Consider the following 17,855-nt stretch of genomic DNA (forward strand, 5'->3'; position numbering starts at 1 on the left):
TCTATTTCTGTAAGTGAATGAAAAATTGACAAAAGGGTATTTCGTCACGGGTATAAATCGGGACTTCGATCGTAATACGACATTTATGATACATTTCGGATAAATATAAATCGTCCGGGGGTATTTTAATAATAAAATCTTCCCTTCGACTTTAAAGTTCTGAACACCTGTTGTCGAGCAAAAGTTGGAACTTTCCAGGATGTGCTCCGGTATGCGAATAAACAATTCCATCGATTATTCGTTAAACAACGAAGCTGCGGCGGAGCGGGGGAGGGGGGGAGGGTTGCACAATGTTCCGCGTTGCACGATCTTACCCCACATTTCGGGGAACGAGAGAGATCGAGAGAGAGAGATAATTCCCGGTATCACGCGAACTGAACCGGGTTCGTGATATTTTTCGGAATTAGAGCGCGCTGATATTAAAGTGAAAAATCCCGGCGGCGGGGAGGCAAAACCGGCCGGGGTGCGCCGGTGTCGTTACTCCGTTACGTCGCAGCATCCGCGAAAGGCCCCGCTAGGGGTTAGGGTCACGTCACAGCGAACGGAAGAGTAGGGGGAGACGGGAGAACGAGAGAAAGCGAGAAAGGGAAACGGCGGGGAGAGAGAGTTCATTGAGCAACGGCACGTGTACGCGAGATAGAGAGTGCGGCTGCGATATGCGGTGGGATAAGGGCGGGAGGGGGTACGGCGGAGCCGAGAACGGCAGGCGGCGGCGGCGGCGGCAGTAGGGCGAAAAGGGGTTGCCAAGCGACCATAACCGTGGGTTGCCCTTGGCGACTAGTTGCGTCACTGCAACGTCGCGTGACGTCACGCGACGCCACTGCCCTTGACCGTCGGGGATGACACTGGGGAGAGCGTCCTGGCGACCCTGCCTGCAACTCCGTCCCGTCCTACCCCCTCGTCTCCCGCGTCACTCTCGCTCCCTCCCTCCCTCCCTCACGCCCGTCGTTCTCCCTGACACTGGGATACGCAGGGATACAAGTCTATATATAGAAGCGAATTTAACATGCACACACACACACACGCACGCATACTTACAAACACGTAGCGTGTGTCGGAACGCACGCGACTCACCTTTCGATCGGGGGCTGGAACGCAGCCCTTCCCCTTCCCCTCCCCCGCCCCCCTGATACGATACGCATCGCGTATATCGCGCGTTGTGTTTTGACACGCGACTCGAAATAGCAATTCGCGCGCCTCCCGTCGGTGCTATTTTCGGAATTATGGTGCCCGTACGGTTATTGTTACGCTGGCGATGGATTGATAGATAGATAGAGAGAGGGAGAGAAGGGGAGAGAGAGAGAGAGAGAGAGAGAGAGAGAGAGAGAGACCGGAGCCGGCGGCGGGTGCGACAGGCGCTCGCGTTTGATGCGAGAGAGCCCTAGCCGGTAATCGATTGACGCGAGTTTACACGTCGCGTGCAATATTTATAGAATGACGCGCGCGCGGGGCTTGTTTAACGTAATGCGGGCTCACTTAATACAATCCCCACTTGTCAATGACGACAGCCGCCTCTCTTTCCGCGACGGCTTCCTCTGTTTCCTTTTTTTTTTTATTTTTTTTATTTGCTTCTTATTTCCGTTCGTCGCGTTTCCGCGACGCGTTTCTAATCAATACTTAGTTGGAGAAACATCGATTATCGATTATCGAGAGAGAGGAGGTTCCCCGTCGATTTTCGCGTCGGTCCTTTTACATACTTATCGACAGATAGCTTATCGTCGAAAATTTGGCTCGTAAAGCACGGTGAATTTTATTTCAGGCGTTTTCTATTGCGATAACGCGATAACGACAAGCGCAAGATACACGGAGGAACGCGTTTTATCTCGTTCGGGACCCGACCCAACTATATATCCTGCTCTCCTGATCTCGTTGTTTTCCCCATCATCCCTAGATGCGCCTGCGAGATGTTATTTCCCCCCCCCCCTCCTCCCTTCCCTCTCGCCGTAATTATATTATAAAAAGATCTAAATAATATAATGAACGACGACTATAATTAATCGCTTTACATGATTACGAGGGATATCGATTACTTATATAAATTAATCTCGTCTCACGAGAAATTATGTATCGAAAATCCATTGATAATAAAGTAGCTTGGTCGTGAAATACGATCGTATCGTCTTCCGTTTTCTCGTGTATAATAAATAATGCCGTCTACGCACGCGCTTTTTGAACAATCCGAACTTGGCCAATTTTTAAATGCTTCTCTCTCTTGAAAATACATAAAATAAATAAGGCAGATATTTTATATATCCTTTTGCTCGATCATACACGTATAACGCAGCTTCTACGTAAACATGCACTGAGAAAATAGATGGGGAGTTGAAAAATGTACATGTCCCATAGTTTTAATATATATATATACATATATATATATATATCGTGATAAAATTGTTACATGATCTCAAGAAATTTTTTTTACAGCTCATCGTGTTGAGTTAAAGATAAATCTTCAGCGAGAAATGGGAAGGGTTTGTTTTTCAAGCCATTTAAGTGCCTGAATGTTCTCCGGTCCTTGTAGCAAAGGTTTCAAAACCTCCAAACACTTTACGTGATAATTATTTAAATATTCGATCTGGAATAAGATACGTTGTGAAGCGTAAGTGAAATATTTTGAAATAAAATCAGAAATATGTGAAAATGTGCGTACCTCCTTGTCCGTAAGCATTGATACATCGAGCAGACTCGTTTGAATAGGTACAAGCGTAACGGTTTCGAAAGTCAGGAAACCTCGATTTTTGTGATTGTAAGGTGTCTTCGCGGGAACAACCAACTCAATGTTCTCCAATCTAATACCAAACTTCCCGTCTTCGTAATATCCCGGCTCTGCTTTTTAAGATACATAATGCGTTTAATTGATTTAGTTGATTACGTAAATGACATTCTATCTACGTGCTTTTATCATACCGTTTGATAAGAACATTCCCGGCTGTAAACCTGGGTCGTCTGGATGCGGCTTCCACGAGATACCAATCGGCTCTTCGTGGACATTGAGATAGGATCCTACTCCATGGCCGGTGCCGTGAAGATAATCGAGACTGCAAAATTAATTCGCAATTAGATATCAGGAGAATCAGATTTTTCTCACGTAAAATAGTATTTTCTGTGTGTTGTAATATATTTTAATAAAAATCTTCATGTACCCGACGCTCCATAAACTTTCGCGCGCCAGGGTGTCGAGGTAATTCCCTTTCGTTTTCAGGGGGAATATCATTGTCGATAATCGGCATTGTCCCTTGAAAACTCTGGTGAAGCATTCACGTTCGAAACTCGTGGGCTCGCCAAAGTGTAACGTTCTCGTTACATCTGTCGTACCATCGTGATACTGTGCACCAGAATCACAGAGATAAAGTTCTCTGTCTGTAATAGGCACATCAGTCTCTGCCGTAGGTGAATAATGAATAACTGCTCCGTGAGGACCGACAGATGAGATAGTGGTAAAACTTAATCCGACGAAGTGAGCTTGTTCCCTTATAAAAAAAAAAAATAAATTTCTTGTATCTACGTTATATACATTTTACATCGTAAAAAAAGTCGCTTCGTAAAAACGTAATCAGCTTACTGTCTAAACTTTTCCAATCGTGTCGCACCGGAGATTTCCGTAATACATTCGTTCGTGTTCTTTATCTTATCTTCTAGCCAAGCGAAATATTTTACAAGAGCGGCCGAATCTCTCACATGCGACGCTCTCATGCCCTCTATCTCGATAGAATTCTTTATCGATTTCATGACGCTAAGAGGCGTAATATCCGTATGTTTCTTAATATCCCCGCATAGGGCGTGTAGCGCAAAGCTGGATTTGTTGCTGATCCAAATTTTATCTTGATCCGTACACGAATTCACGAGCACCTTCATGTAAACATATAAATCTTCGTAGGGGTGAAAGATTGGATCGACACCCTCGTTCTTCAGTTGCTCCAACGCCTCCTGGCTAACTCTACTTTTATCTATAAAGACATATACGTCTTTCAAGGTGAGAATAACGTATGCGAAGAAGACTGGATTGAAAGGTATGTCGGATCCTCTCCAATTTAGCAGGTACGCAATCGCATCCAGCGCAGTTACCACGAGCATCGTCGCGCCCTTCTCTCGCATAGCGTCGCGACACAATCTTACTTTGTCTCCTGCACTCTGGCCCGAGTATCGCAACGATTGCGGCAATATTATATTGGCCGTTGGCGCCGGCTGCTCATCAGCCCATACTTTGTCCACCAGGTTCTCAAGAAGTGGAAGTAAGCAATGACCAGCGGCGGCTAAGATACTGTGCAATCGCATCCACTGTGTATAACTTATTAGAACAGCGTCCGCTCCGACTGTGGATTTCGGAGGTAAATTCGAAGCCAGCCATGCGCCGATGGTAGGTGTATCCAGTAAACCTTCCCTCATCAAAGTCCACGCCTCCGGCGGGTCCAACTCCGACGTGGCTTGCTGATAATATCTCCCGTCGGTCCACAGCAACGCTGCGTCGTGCATAACGACCACCGTGCCGTAGGAACCACGGAAACCGCTGATAAAACGTCGCCTCTGGTCTCGCTCGGTGGAATACTCCGACTGATGCGCATCCTCGCCGTTGACGATCAGAGCCTGGATACCCTTCTCTCGTACACCTTGAACGTTCCTCATCAACTCCCGAAGCTGGGTCAGCTTCCAAAGTCCGTCCCTTCTTACCATCTTGTTGACAAAGAAAGCTTCGTTATTTTTGTGCCCAACGACGGCAAATATGTAATCAATGAGAATCACCCAGGTGCCTTACCTTTTGCGAGATATCGTTCAAACGCTCCTCGTGTCACTCTACCGACGCATCTGTCACGTAGAAAGTAATAAGGATCCCTGTCGTCGTCTCCGGAGAACCACGTTATCTAGCAGTATCGGCTATCGCGAACACTCGTCTCCTGCTGTCCTTTTAAAAGATCAGCTATCTTATCGGCGCGATAAGAGAAAGCGATCGCACGTTGCCAAACAAGTCCTTATCTTCTCGGATATAGATGCGCGGTGGAGAACGTGCTTCGGGGTGGAGGAACTCCGCTGGCTCCGCTACGCGGCCGACAACGCGTCCCCCAGCACCAGCTCCCGGCGCATCATATGTAGCTGTAGCTTCGGTGGCCATGTGGGTCTCGGAGTAGTTTCGATACTCGCGAAGTCGCGACTCCGATACCTCGCGATATCTCACTTTGCGCGATACATCGCGAGCAAGGAGTGAGGAGGCCAACGACATGGCGCGGCCAATTGAAGTGCGCTACGTAGCCTCCGAGTCCGGCTGTGAAGTTTTCCTTCAAAATTTCATCTCACGTTCCGTTCAGTCGTTTCGTCATTTCTATGTCGATTGTAATAATTCTGACAGTTTTGGAAATTGCACGTTCTCGCCGGTTTCGAAACTTGTCAGGGATCTCCTTGAGGAAAACACAAAAGTCGACGCGGTCGTGAAGATACGAATCGTGATACGAACACATAATTAGAACGCGTTGAAGGAGGTATTTTTTAGGTTAGAAAATCCCCAACGGCGGCGCGCGCGATTTTGTAATGCAATTGATTATGTTCCTCGTCCATATCTGATCGAATTGTTTTATACGAACAAATTTATCTTGAAGCTTTTGAAAATAATATTACAAATTGTTGAGGTTATGAGCTAACACTATCCTGCCTCCCCGATTTCATTTGAAGTGAATAAATTATTCTGAGATACTCCTATTCCATTCATGCAGAATTTTGAAATGTTAGAGTGACATTTGTAGTCCGATCTTATATTTAATGTTCAGATTGCTTCAGTTTGATCTCTAGATTTTATAAAATTAGCTTGACTAGTAAAATTTCAGATTACTTGAAACCAGATTCAAGATAATCTTAAACATAAGATCGGAGCACAAATACTACCCATATATATAATTTCCCTTAAAAAATTGCTTTTAATTTTACTATTCTTTTTACAGTTTCAAGCGGCAGCTTCGATTCCTCAGAATCTTTTTTTACATACGCAACGAGAAACGTCAAGCAAGCACGTTTTCAGCGTAACTTGAGAAGTGCATAATTATTTTACACACTTATCTGTATTAATAAAAAAATATGGATATTTGAAATTTACTCGCAGAAGACTCTCGTAGAGATGTGACACATCTTCGAGTGTTCTAAGGCTGATTATCTCATCAAACGAAATATTGCGTCATATACTATATCGTTATGATACGTAACCAAAGACGGCAGCAGGTCCTGCAGAACGGGATATTCTTGCTGGGTATGCAGATTCTGAACTATGGACTTGACAAAGTACCACCTGCTACTCTAATTGGAGTCATCGCGCAGGTAATTTTTACCATAAAATTTTTTTATAATTTTAACAATCATTATTCTATAATTTTAAACCCAATTTGCTTTAATTTTCATAAAAGAATTGAATCCCTCTTTATATATATATATATATATAATGTGCAGCTTTTATAAGCAGCCGTGTAGTGTTGTATTTATAGAGCGCACAAAATAATACATATTCACTCTCTTTCTAGACTTTACTGTACGCTGGACTGATACGGGTGCCGTGGAACGCGGAGGACGTATGCATATCGGCCGTGAAAATAATTAAGTACAAAGACTGGCAATCATTCTTCTTTTCAAATTTCGAACATGGATCCGACATGCATTTGTACTACAACATGCTTTCCTTCATTCTGAAGGGCTCCTACTTGGAGCCCATCTACGGAACGATAAACTTTGCACTTTTACTCGTTATATTATCCATCGGATGTAGCGCTATGTATGTATCCCTAGGATACATACTGATGCAGTTAACGGCCGATTATGGATATTTCACAGCTTGCGCCATCGGCTTTTCTGCCACGTTATTCGCATTGAAAGTCATCGCGCTGTGCGAAGAACGCGACAAATTGCACAATATTAGTGGATTTGTAGTACCGAGTAAATTAGCGGTGTGGCTTGAGCTGATATTGATACACCTATTGGTCCCAAATTCTTCCTTCGTCGGTCACCTGGGTGGTATTTTAGTTGGATGCTTATATTCTTATACATTTGTTGGAGAAACGATCGACAACTTGATACACACAATAACTGGCACACCTATTATACATGAAGAACAATTTTATAGAAGACGAAACAGGCTAATTGCATAACATTTTTTAATTTTCATCGATTACTTATGTTTGCGGCTCTAATTTAATGTATATATCATATATCGGATCGTTACATAAAAAATAATTCTATGGAGTACAACTAGAGGGAGGTTAATTTTAAGACTTCTGTGTGGGCCTGGATAATAATATATAACATATAGATATATTAATGTACGAGTACAAATATTTTATACAGATATATTATGATTATTTTGAATTTGTTACAGTTTATTTAAAATAAAGCCTATTGATGTATTTTTTTTCTTATTTTGACCCTAAATTCAATCCCTGAAGTATTGACATATGCTATATGTACATGTGTTATTTCTGAATAATTTGTCCTTTTTAATTGCTTTATTCGTAACATTTTTATTCTTTATTATCATTTAAATTTTATCAAATATTCGATGCAAAAATTATAAATTATTTCACATAGCTAGATATTGATGTGCAATAATGTTCTTAGTTTGCAAGTATAATAAATAAAAAGATTACGATGACTTTGACGAAAAGAAAAAATAATATAAGATCTTGTTCAACCATTTTTAACGTTTTTATTACATATATATATATATATATATATATATACTTAGTACATGTATTTTTATATTAAATAATGACTTTACATACTGACAGTTTAAACCTTTAAACTGTCTGTAAAATCTTGCGCAATTTATACAGTGTAATATTCGGTGTACTAGAACACTGCGTTGTCGTAACCGAATTCACTAAAAAGAAACATAGAAAAAAGTAAAAGACATTTTTATCAGTGCAAGAACAAAAAACATATATATGCTTGTAGAAACTTACAAATTGATTTATCCTCGATCGGATATGGTATGCCATAGAATATAAAATATGCACACATTTTAGCTAGAGTTGTGGTATCAGCCTGCACCATTCCGTTTGTAAGATATTCTTTAAACACAGATTTCATTTCTGAAAAGTAGAAAAAAAGAACGTCAAATATAACAAAGTTAACAATAAACCATTGAAATGTAATGCGTTAAAAAATACCGTGTTCCCATTTATCCAAAATGATCGCTGTTTTCTGTTTAATCGCGAGCATACTTTCTATGCTGAACAATGGATTTTCGTCATCCGCAAAGTTGTTTCTTCTCGATATTTGTGACGAAAGGAGCTTTATTTGCCATATCGCGAAGCTGTTCGGTTGCTCCTCAATAATTTTTATACTTTTAATTATGTGCAAATACAATGGTATAAGACTTACTTTATCTTTTGTAATGCATTCGTACACAATTATTGCGAATATATGAAGAAAGTACTGTTCAAATTCTGGCATTTTGCATTGCACATCTGTAAATTTACAATCATTCGATAAAAATATCGTAAAATACACGATCGAGAGAGTTACGAGATCTAGCATGGAAAAAAAGAGATGTATCAAGAGAAGCTCTTAATTTGTGAAATAACTAGTAATAGTACAATCTCATTCTTTTTCATGCCGAAAATATCGTATAAGTTATAAAAAACTACGTAAAATATATTACAGATATATTATCTGTTAATCTTGAATTAAAATTTATATTTATATTTAAAAAACACAATCAAATCGTACCGTTTTGCGATGAATACTTGATACATTCGGAACGAACCATTCCTTTTTTAGACCATTGCAAAAAATACGTCACTATGTTCAACACAGTTTTATCATTTGTAAACGATGTGACATGCTCTGGCCGTGCAGCCCATGCGATTGCATTTTCTGTCGTTAGAGTTTGAGCCACTAAGCTTCTAAAACCCTACAAAATAAAATAAAATACTTATCAGTGATATTTACAAAACGTCTAACAAAATACATATAACTTTAAGTAATAATGTATTACATGAGGATCTTCCAGATACGATAAGCAACCAGCTCTCTGCTTGATACTTAAGAAATCATGTCTTTCCAGCATGTTTTCTAGTTGCTGCCAATTGTGATGTTTTAAAAATGTAATTTTCCAGTATCTTGAATCTTTCAATTCAATTTTCTTCAAACTACATAACTGTGGTAATAAACAGGGCGCTTGTAGACTGATCTCTTGGCCTTCGGCTTCTTTGTCAGTCTCGAATGTTAAATGTATTGTCGCGTAACAATACTGACCAGTATCTATGTCTCTCGGTAAGATAATACGTGGTTCAGCTGCTAACACATATAAGTGGCGCAACGCTTGTAAATGATACCTGTTGAAATAATAACACTGTTTAGATACAAAAGTTTATTGTCGAAGAAATTTAAAACAAATGATTATAAGAATAACAGTTTACAAACCTATTGTCATTGCTGTGGGTTGGAAACTTTGGGAAAAGTGAAATTATAAGAGCGGCAACTGCATTCGGACTGTTAGAAAGTGTATATCTTCCACCACCCAGAAAAAGGAGACCAAGAGCCATGTGGGTTGCCAGATGAGAACCGTATGTGACTACGCCGCTGGCGGGTCCTACGCGAGTGCGTATGTGTCTGCATATCCTCATAATCTGCATAGATATGTATAGAATTATAGATCGTCAATAAGTGTTCCATGATTAATCATTAAATATCAAGACTTACGTCTAAATTGCCGGTGCCCGCCATCACCACGGCGGTTGAAAGCAGAACGACGTTTAGGCATGTTTCAACGGTCGATTTGCCAGCCAATTCGGCTATAGTTTTGTGCGACAACGCCGTGAACATCTGAGCGTAATTATACAAAGTCTTGAAAGCGTTCTTATTGGCAGTGCCTGCATATTTCAGTCCCAGTGCCATACAAGCACCCGCTATAATGTTGCAGTACGCCTGGCTATAAATTGTATCATAACGATTACATAAATTTCCACATCAGATTATGGTAAGAGATACACAGATGCTTTTTCAAGAAGATACGATCGCTTACTTGATAGTTTCCAAATCCACGTTCTGCGTGACTTCCGGCGTAGGCTTTTGCAATCTGTATTTATAAACGATATTCGGCACATGACTAGAAACCCACAACTTGGTTGGCTCGATATCGTCCCACAAGATCAGCGACTTGGCGAGCACTCTTAACAGTAGGAAATCTGGCCTCACAAATTCTAATAGATACTGTGTATCGGGTGGTTGCATCCATTCGGCTACCGCACGATTTCCGGTATTAAAATACATTAATCCTAAAGCTATCGTTGCTCCTGGGCTCGTTACGTCGATATTTATCGAGTCACCTTCACGTATCTGATAACTGCAAACAAAGATACGGATTTATAAATCGTTCGCGAAGAAAACTTTCCTATATTACTGATTCTATTTTATTAATGTGCAGAAAAAAAATTGCAAATATTTTTTGCAGAAAAGGTTTTAATTTTAGATCTTTCGAAACAAATTTCTTCAAATAAGAATGTTTTGAATTGCATGAATTTTTTAATCATTATATTAAAATTCACTGTACCTGGGAGACTTGTATTTATCTTTCTGTGCTCCAGAAAAAGGTCTTATGTGCCCACCGACCATGTAATAGTGCAAAGTATCAGGTATGCTTGCAGGTACATCTGTTCCACCACCAGAGCCAAGTACTACCAGACCTAATGCTAATCCCGCTGCCAAGGAATATGACTCGCGGTCCACACAGTTTTTCATTTCAGGCCCTGGCGGCCTGCCTATAAATAAATTCATATGTCAGCATACATATTAATGAAACTTATCTTGTGTATCGATAGACAATTACCAATCTCAGATAATAAAGCATTCGAGATATGTCTGTGCGCAGTTCCTTGATACACCAGACCAACTCCCATTAGTGCCGCTACTTGGACATTTTGTTGTACATTTAATTCGATACTCGTTGGTGGCAGGAGCGTTTCCACGTGTAACGATAATAATTTAGTCATAGATACGTTCATCGTGCCACGATGCGTTGCTGATAAGCCCAGCAAAAGTCCAACGCTAGTGGCTTCGTGACAATCGGCTAGATACTCGTATGTACTTAAAGGAGCTAAGTTCTTCAGATGTCCGTTTAAACCGAGAGCCATCAGAAATCCTGAGTGTTCCACCCCGTATTCACCCTGTTGCTGTTTATTGTACACTATCCATGTCGAGTCGATGTTCGCAGCATCCGGATGAATACACAGGCCCGCAGCTATGCCGTTATGAAACAGCGGCCACAGATTCATGTTTGGCGGAACGTCTATGTGAGTTAACTCAACGGTAGTTCCACGGGGCGGTGCTTTGCCTAATAAAAACGATTAAAACAATTAATTAATCAATTTAAAAAATTAATTCAAGCCGTGAGATACACTCAATCATACCAGTTAAACACAATCGTGGAATGGGTAATTGCTCCGTTATCATCGGGGTGGAAGTTCTCAATGTAAACATGCCTCTAGCCACAGGTAATGCCATTGTTCTCGTGCATAACGTGAGCAAGTGTCTTTCCTGCTCCTCTATAAACTCGTGATCGCTTACGTTCGATCTTTGAACTATCGCTATCCTCATTGGTTTCGAGGAATTAAGCAACCTTCGCACCTCAGCAATTCTATGATCCTTACTAAATCGTAACTTTAATATCTATCGAATGAAACAGAGCGCGAGTTATAAGCATTGTAAAAAATATATACCTATGTCCAACATAGATTACAAATAATTTTGCAGAGCATTATATGCATGAGGAGAAACGCAAAAAAATCTTATGATCATATACCATATCATCAAATTCCATGCCGTCGTCTTGTTCATCCTTTATCGCGTAATTCCTCGTTTCGCCATCAGTATATTGCAATCTCGATGATGGTTTTAAATGCCTATCTAACACGGCTAGATCTTGGCGATCTATGAGTTCGTACACCTGCATAGGCCAAATCGACGGTGGACTTCCTCTACATCTGTGCATAACGTCTTTTATCATCAACGATACCACAGGTGGCAATGTCTCGAGGTCTTCTTTTCTCATACCTAGGATCAAAATATTATTTCACATCTTTGGGAAAGGGATAATTTCCATAATACTCGATAACTTGCTGCAGCGTGATCATACCCATCTCGTGATATAATAATATTATCCTATCCGTTGTGGGTTTCTCCAATTTCTTCAGTATCTCTTTGTCAGTTTTGCTTCCGCTTTCTTGAAGATCGATACGATTTCCAGCAGGTACAATTAATTTGATATATTTCTCCATTTCAATTACATCAACACGATTTTCATTTGCTATAAGCGCGATTAGATACACTATATTTCTCGTTCTTGGATTAACGTGGCTTAAATACGGGAATGCAGTTACATCCGCTCCATCTAACATGATGTTTAACGTTTCAAATATGCCTGGTGGTTTCCGAGGCATGTAACTTGGAATTGCTATTTTCCGCAGGTCTGAATCGTTGATTTGAGACTTCATGGTTTTTAGATACGACAACGAGGGTGAATCAAGGAAGTAATGATGAGCGTACATTTCGAATTTCAGATCCATGCTCAATTGATACAATAACTGCCCGAGCAACGGCAGACTTTCCGATATAACGCTGTTTAATTTCAATTCTTCGTACAAAAGATGAAGAGAAAATAAAATTAGCGAAAAATGTGGAAACAGGACGGCTTGTACATTTATTTTGCCAACGTTACTCGATTCTGCACTTTGAGACGTCGTGCCGAGAAAGTTTGATATCTTCTGACCCTTCAGCACATTCGAGGCAAAAGTTCGAGAATTTTTATATTCGTTCGAATTTAATATGTACAACCAATCATCCGTAGATCCACAATTGCTAGTCTTTTGTTTTTTGGGTAGCACCATAGGGCTGTTACGTTCTGTAGACTGATCCTTTTCGTTGTTTCGCATCAGACGTAATTTTTCTACATCATATCCCAATAATGTGAACAGAACTATTAGAAAAAGATCCCATTCTTGCGCCGGCGAAAAGTCTTGTGGGCCTGGAGCATTTCTAGCGCCGTACCATTTAATCAGCAATTGCATTGCTAAATCTTTTTGAAGAACGCTTCGTAACGTATGTAAACATTTAGTGACTGTAAAAAAATATGTTATCTAAACTTACAATACGGGTGTACAAATAACTAATTTAAATTATTTGCAATTCTTTTTTAATAAACTTAGTTACTTATATATCAATAAAATCTTTTTCAGATTTCATGTACTTACCTAAAGGCGATGTACTGGAAACGGGCAACGTTATACGAAAATATTGCTTATTTCCGCATTCTACGGTTACCTCATAGGTTACCTCATTGCCTACAGTTTCTTTCAAAGCGAGAAAGTTTGTGTCCAGTAATGAATTTTCCAACAGTATCGGTGGACGAGCACAATTACCACCTACGGGACTCAGTAGGTGTAAAGCTTCTTCGAATTTAATTTCGTGCGAGGCTGTGCAGCTCTGAGAAATCAAGGAACTTCGTCTCGGAAATGGAGATCCAAGCTTAGGATTACTATTTGACAAAAAGTAATTGTTGCCCGTAAAATTCGAGAGCATCCCAGATATGTGCAATTTGCCCACGCATGTAACTCCCGTGTACAACGTTATTCCGTTTGACAAATCCACAATTGCTATCATGTGCAAATTCTGGAAAAAGCCAATTCTTTACGTAAGTTAAGTTATTTCAATTATCATATACATATCTTACGTTTTAAATAATTTCACGCTTTCTTTTGTATTTTAAATAAGATAAATAAGAAATATGCTAAATTAGTTATATAATGTTGTTTTGTAATTTATGTGCATCAATATGTACTAACCGATAAACTGATAGCATCTTTAGCCACAATGTTCGTTACCATCCCGAAAATGATCTGCTGTTGTTCGTTAGTCTTTTCCAATCTTACTAAGGACAGTTGCGAACGATTCGGAATCAAATAGCCCAAGTAATTCTGTCCAACAAGGTCTGATGTTAAAAAAACCTTAGATGCACGACCAATATCTCTAAAAAATAAAAAATAAATAAATAAATAAAATTTCCTCGTTATCTAAAAATTATAAATGAGTTTCTCCTTAAATCTTCCCGAAAGCGTAGGCAATATGTATAACACGCGGAATACTTACTTTGACAAACCAACGTTTTCTGTCCATACATGTTCAAGACAGATTTCGGGATACAAAGGTTTGCTCGCGGTTGGAATATCTTTCAATCGGATGCTATTGTAACTGACAGCTGGACTGTGCGTTTGATTCAAGGCAGTTACCATGAGGGTCTGATGTAATCTGCTATGGTAGGTATTTGAGTTTACAGGTGCTCCAAGCAGAGGAGACATAGCCGAATGCGTAGGTGATTGGCAACGAGAAATGGTAGCCATCGAGCTTTGTGAACGTGAATGCTGTTGTTGCTGAGAAGGTGACGGCCCGCCCGAATTGGTACTATAAGAGGTAGTACGCGATCCAAACGGAGTATTAGACAATCCTAAACTAATACCGGTGTTATTTATTTGTAAGCTTGGAATGCCTGCAACAGATACATTTCATTTAGCCACATCAATTTTTTCTATTATCCATTTTAATTAATTGTTATCTTTAGCAGTTTAACATCATCTTTCTTACCAAAAAGAAAGGGACTTAGAGGACCCTTATTAGTGCAGCTTTTGTTGGCGGATAAATTGCTGCCAACATTTAATGGCGACATATTTGTTGAAGGATTGAATAAACTCATCGTGTCGTTACTTCCACAAACTATTTGACATTCCTCGGCTGACGCTTTGCGAATTTTGTAAATCGAATGCAAGCCCGTCTTCGTATCGTATACTACCGCAAAGGATGGCTCTGAACTAGTAAATATGATCTGCTGACTCGACTCGTTCATATACGACACAGATCCTAAAATTTTAGTTCAACTGTACGATAAAAATTAATCAGAACTTTCACATAAAATAAAGCAAATATACGTTAGTCTTCATATATAATTCCACAAAAAATTGTTTACCATGCTTAATAAGTAAAGGGCAAATTTCATCCAATGGATGCATCAATGAAAAGGCGACTGGTAAATTATTATCTTGTTGCGCTGGTAATCTGCTGCTTTCAAATGATACATATCTGAAAATAAAATAAACATATATGTTGTAATTAAAATTTTGCCTGTGTAAAATAAAACTATAAAACATAAGAACGTAGGGACATAAATTATTGAGTAATTGAGATTTCATTTTGCTTAATTTAAAAAAATTATATATACCTCGAATCTGTAATCGGCACTTGAGACTTTTCAAGTATAATCCCATATTTTGTCGGCCAAACGGCGGAGACCTGTCAATTAATGTATTTAAAATTATGATCATGATGGCAAATTAGTATAAATCTCTACAATTCATTTAGCGGTTGTAATATATTTTGATAATTGCTCAAGCATTTCATTTCATAATTTGCTAGAAACTTATGCAACGCAAAGAAATACAATATCATCAAATACGTCTTTACTTTGGCTACATATTTTATTCCACGCATAAAAAAAAAGAAAAACAACAGGTGTTTTACCTGAAATTGCAAAGCGGAAACATAGTCTTCGCCATTTTCTGTAAAAACTTTAAGAGTATAGGAGTCAAGCAGGCAAATACACTCTATAGATCTGTCGACTGACGAACCATCAATTTCATGTTCTTTACTCTTGGTCAAGTGATCTGGGATACTAGTGTGAAAGGTACACCAAAGCGCATGCTTAATATCCGTTTCACAAGTGTAAGTTGCTTTAAGCACTCGAGTAGTCTGATTTCCCTTACAGTGAACCGCTACTTTCCCCGAGTAATATAACTCTTCCTCCCCACATATTATATTACTGCGTACCAACCATGTCTCTTTCTAAAAATTATGAAATTTTCATTAAATATTTCACTTCGAAGACTCTGCACGAAGAAAAGTGAATTACAAGAGAGAATGGATGCCAGGGGACACAAGCCCTCTTCCAAATTTGATCTTATTTTCTATCGCATTAACAAAATGATATTCAAATCAATATATGTGTAACCAGAAACGTGTTTTGAAGTAGGCAACATTGATGCAAACCCATTCTTTCTTTTTTGCCATAGTTGTTCATTTTAAAATCTTACAGGAGACTTATCCGATATATTTACTTCGCTAAATCTTTTTAATAGAACATTTTCTCCACCAACCGTTCGATTATTGGACAGCTGCTGACTGATCAGGGATCCAGGATGCTTTTTGATTATCTCTCGGCCACCTGGCTTGTATTCCTTAAAAAAAAAGCATCAAGCAGCTTTTATATTATCAATCATTTTTATAATCTACTGAGTTTTCGAAGATGTCCGAGTCTCTTCTCACTTTATATAAGTATAGTAGTACTATACTATATAGTACTTATATAAGTACTATAAGTAACGTAATTATTATCCATGTAAATCAGATAACAATAGTCGTTCGTCTAACTTTGGCTGCGTTTATCTTGACGCTTTCCGCGCTGAAAGCATCGCTCTATCTTCGTTTGATGTTCGATGCTTACAGCGCTGAAAGCGTCAAGACGAACCCAGCCTATAATCTAAAGGGTTAATTCAATACAAATAAATCGCTAATAAAGAAAATATCAACTTGAGTTGCAAGAAGCATAATTCAGGCATTTTGATCCGCGCTGAAACGTCAGAACTGAAATGAGAGACAGTAATCAGAGTCTCTGTATCGCACCGTGACATTTCCTTAACCCTAAAGCAAACCGCTTTCGCTCGTGCTCATTGTTAACCGTACTTCCCCGATTGTCTCGGTCCTACGGGACAAATAAATAATTCTAATGATTTGTCTTTACCACCGGTTCTGAGGCGGCGATCATCCTCTCCCTGGTCTCATCCAGATTTGCTGGCTGTGTTTACAAATTTTACAAATACCGCGAGCGAACGGTATCCACTTGGCTCAGGCTCTCTTTCTACACAGCGTCGCGTGCGAACGGTACGAGTACGAGGCGACGCGACGAATGTACTCCGAAAATACCGAAAAAATCGTGCACGAACGCGATCCGCATCATCTTCAAACGATTACCGCTCCGGGTATGCGTATGCAAATGCACGTGCAACGCGTGTATACGTATATACACACAACAGCTTCTACGAAACTCACTACGAACTGCACAACGCAAACGAGCAGTTGCAGATACTCATTGTTAGTCAAATAAACGGTAATTTTATTAAATTTGTTCTTTTGAGGTTTCCTTCGCATGAATAAAAGTTAAGTAAAGGTCACATACATTAATGTACAGAATCTTGTTCACTTTAATAATATTTAACTTTTAAACGTGTATATACATGAAATAAAGACATGATGTTCAGATATCAATTTAGAAATTTTGTTTGAAATTTAGATCCTCAAAACCCTCTAAATTTTATAATCTTGGTCTTTTGTCTTTGAGCTAGATTGTACGTTTGCAGTCTTGTAACGTGAGAAGCATAATTTTATGGGCAATTAATATAGTTCGAATTTTGCTTACAATTTTACATTAACGTTCCGGTTATTAAAAAATTAATAATTTTATTGTACATTGTTATTATAAAGCAATTCTTTACATATCTCAGAAATAAAAAAAAGAGGAAAATAGCATTTTTGACATATTTATTTAAATAATTTCAACATTATATACATAATTTGTGTAAATATTTAATTATATAAATGTCAATTCAAATTTATGTAATTTTGAGCTTAGACATTTTTACTGCTATTCTAAAAAATAAAATTTATATATTTTTTTTATACTGCCAATTTTGATCTAAAAATTGTTTATAAAACTGACTGCTACTGAGGGTGCCATTACATGGAGCGCGGAAACGCGGAAACGCGGAAGCGCGGAAGACAAAATTTAC

At 39.1% G+C, this 17,855-nt stretch overlaps 3 protein-coding genes across 6 annotated transcripts; 1 reads left to right on the plus strand and 2 right to left on the minus strand.

Moving 5' to 3' along the window:
* Positions 1–2,343: 2,343 nt before the first annotated feature.
* LOC143903651 (xaa-Pro aminopeptidase ApepP) lies at positions 2,344–5,063 on the minus strand. Its single transcript, XM_077417455.1, has 6 exons — positions 4,754–5,063; positions 3,563–4,671; positions 3,144–3,470; positions 2,908–3,038; positions 2,651–2,826; positions 2,344–2,575 (listed from the first exon to the last, which is right to left on the minus strand). The coding sequence occupies exons 2-6, from the start codon at positions 4,669–4,671 to the stop codon at positions 2,453–2,455; spliced, it is 1,866 nt and encodes a 621-aa protein (XP_077273581.1). The 5' UTR covers positions 4,754–5,063; the 3' UTR covers positions 2,344–2,452.
* A 164-nt stretch (positions 5,064–5,227) lies between these two features.
* On the plus strand, positions 5,228–7,373 carry LOC143903652 (rhomboid-related protein 4). Of its 2 annotated transcripts, none has more exons than XM_077417457.1 (3): positions 5,228–5,482; positions 5,928–6,297; positions 6,498–7,373. In XM_077417457.1, exons 2-3 carry the CDS (start codon positions 6,175–6,177, stop codon positions 7,116–7,118), a joined length of 744 nt encoding a protein of 247 aa, XP_077273583.1. In that variant the 5' UTR covers positions 5,228–5,482; positions 5,928–6,174; the 3' UTR covers positions 7,119–7,373. The 2 variants fall into 2 exon arrangements, with proteins under 2 accessions (XP_077273583.1, XP_077273582.1); XM_077417456.1 differs by having other exon boundaries at positions 5,228–5,471.
* On the minus strand, positions 7,265–17,166 carry Shtd (anaphase promoting complex subunit 1). Of its 3 annotated transcripts, none has more exons than XM_077417446.1 (22): positions 16,811–17,166; positions 16,167–16,247; positions 15,535–15,855; positions 15,236–15,306; positions 14,984–15,096; positions 14,605–14,877; positions 14,113–14,509; positions 13,809–13,992; positions 13,218–13,635; positions 12,104–13,084; positions 11,771–12,021; positions 11,379–11,637; positions 10,799–11,302; positions 10,523–10,730; positions 9,995–10,315; positions 9,673–9,901; positions 9,394–9,599; positions 8,966–9,305; positions 8,698–8,881; positions 8,136–8,435; positions 7,929–8,057; positions 7,265–7,846 (listed from the first exon to the last, which is right to left on the minus strand). In XM_077417446.1, the coding sequence occupies exons 1-22, from the start codon at positions 16,832–16,834 to the stop codon at positions 7,764–7,766; spliced, it is 5,877 nt and encodes a 1,958-aa protein (XP_077273572.1). In that variant the 5' UTR covers positions 16,835–17,166; the 3' UTR covers positions 7,265–7,763. The 3 variants fall into 3 exon arrangements, with proteins under 3 accessions (XP_077273572.1, XP_077273571.1, XP_077273573.1); XM_077417445.1 differs by having other exon boundaries at positions 16,104–16,247; XM_077417447.1 differs by lacking the exons at positions 15,236–15,306; positions 15,535–15,855; positions 16,167–16,247; positions 16,811–17,166 and having other exon boundaries at positions 14,605–14,894; positions 14,984–15,081.
* Between the last annotated feature and the right edge of the window lie 689 nt (positions 17,167–17,855).

This window comes from Temnothorax americanus, unplaced genomic scaffold (genome assembly GCF_048541705.1).
Source record: "Temnothorax americanus isolate GAGA-0224 unplaced genomic scaffold, ASM4854170v1 Scaffold49, whole genome shotgun sequence".
Taxonomy (NCBI): Eukaryota; Metazoa; Arthropoda; class Insecta; order Hymenoptera; family Formicidae; genus Temnothorax; species Temnothorax americanus.

Coding starts and splice junctions, on each gene's coding strand:
- LOC143903651 (XM_077417455.1), bottom strand. CDS start 4,671: ATGGTAAGAAGGGACGGACTTTGGAAGCTGACCCAGCTTCGGGAGTTG. Junction 3,039..3,143: donor GAAAGTTTATGGAGCGTCGG/GTACATGAAGAT, acceptor TTAATTTTGCAG/TCTCGATTATCTTCACGGCA. Junction 2,827..2,907: donor GGGAATGTTCTTATCAAACG/GTATGATAAAAG, acceptor CTTAAAAAGCAG/AGCCGGGATATTACGAAGAC.
- LOC143903652 (XM_077417457.1), top strand. CDS start 6,175: ATGATACGTAACCAAAGACGGCAGCAGGTCCTGCAGAACGGGATATTC. Junction 6,298..6,497: donor TAATTGGAGTCATCGCGCAG/GTAATTTTTACC, acceptor CTCTCTTTCTAG/ACTTTACTGTACGCTGGACT.
- Shtd (XM_077417445.1), bottom strand. CDS start 16,834: ATGATCGCCGCCTCAGAACCGGTG. Junction 16,248..16,810: donor TCGCCGCCTCAGAACCGGTG/GTAAAGACAAAT, acceptor TTTTTTTTTAAG/GAATACAAGCCAGGTGGCCG. Junction 11,303..11,378: donor TCCACGATTGTGTTTAACTG/GTATGATTGAGT, acceptor CGTTTTTATTAG/GCAAAGCACCGCCCCGTGGA.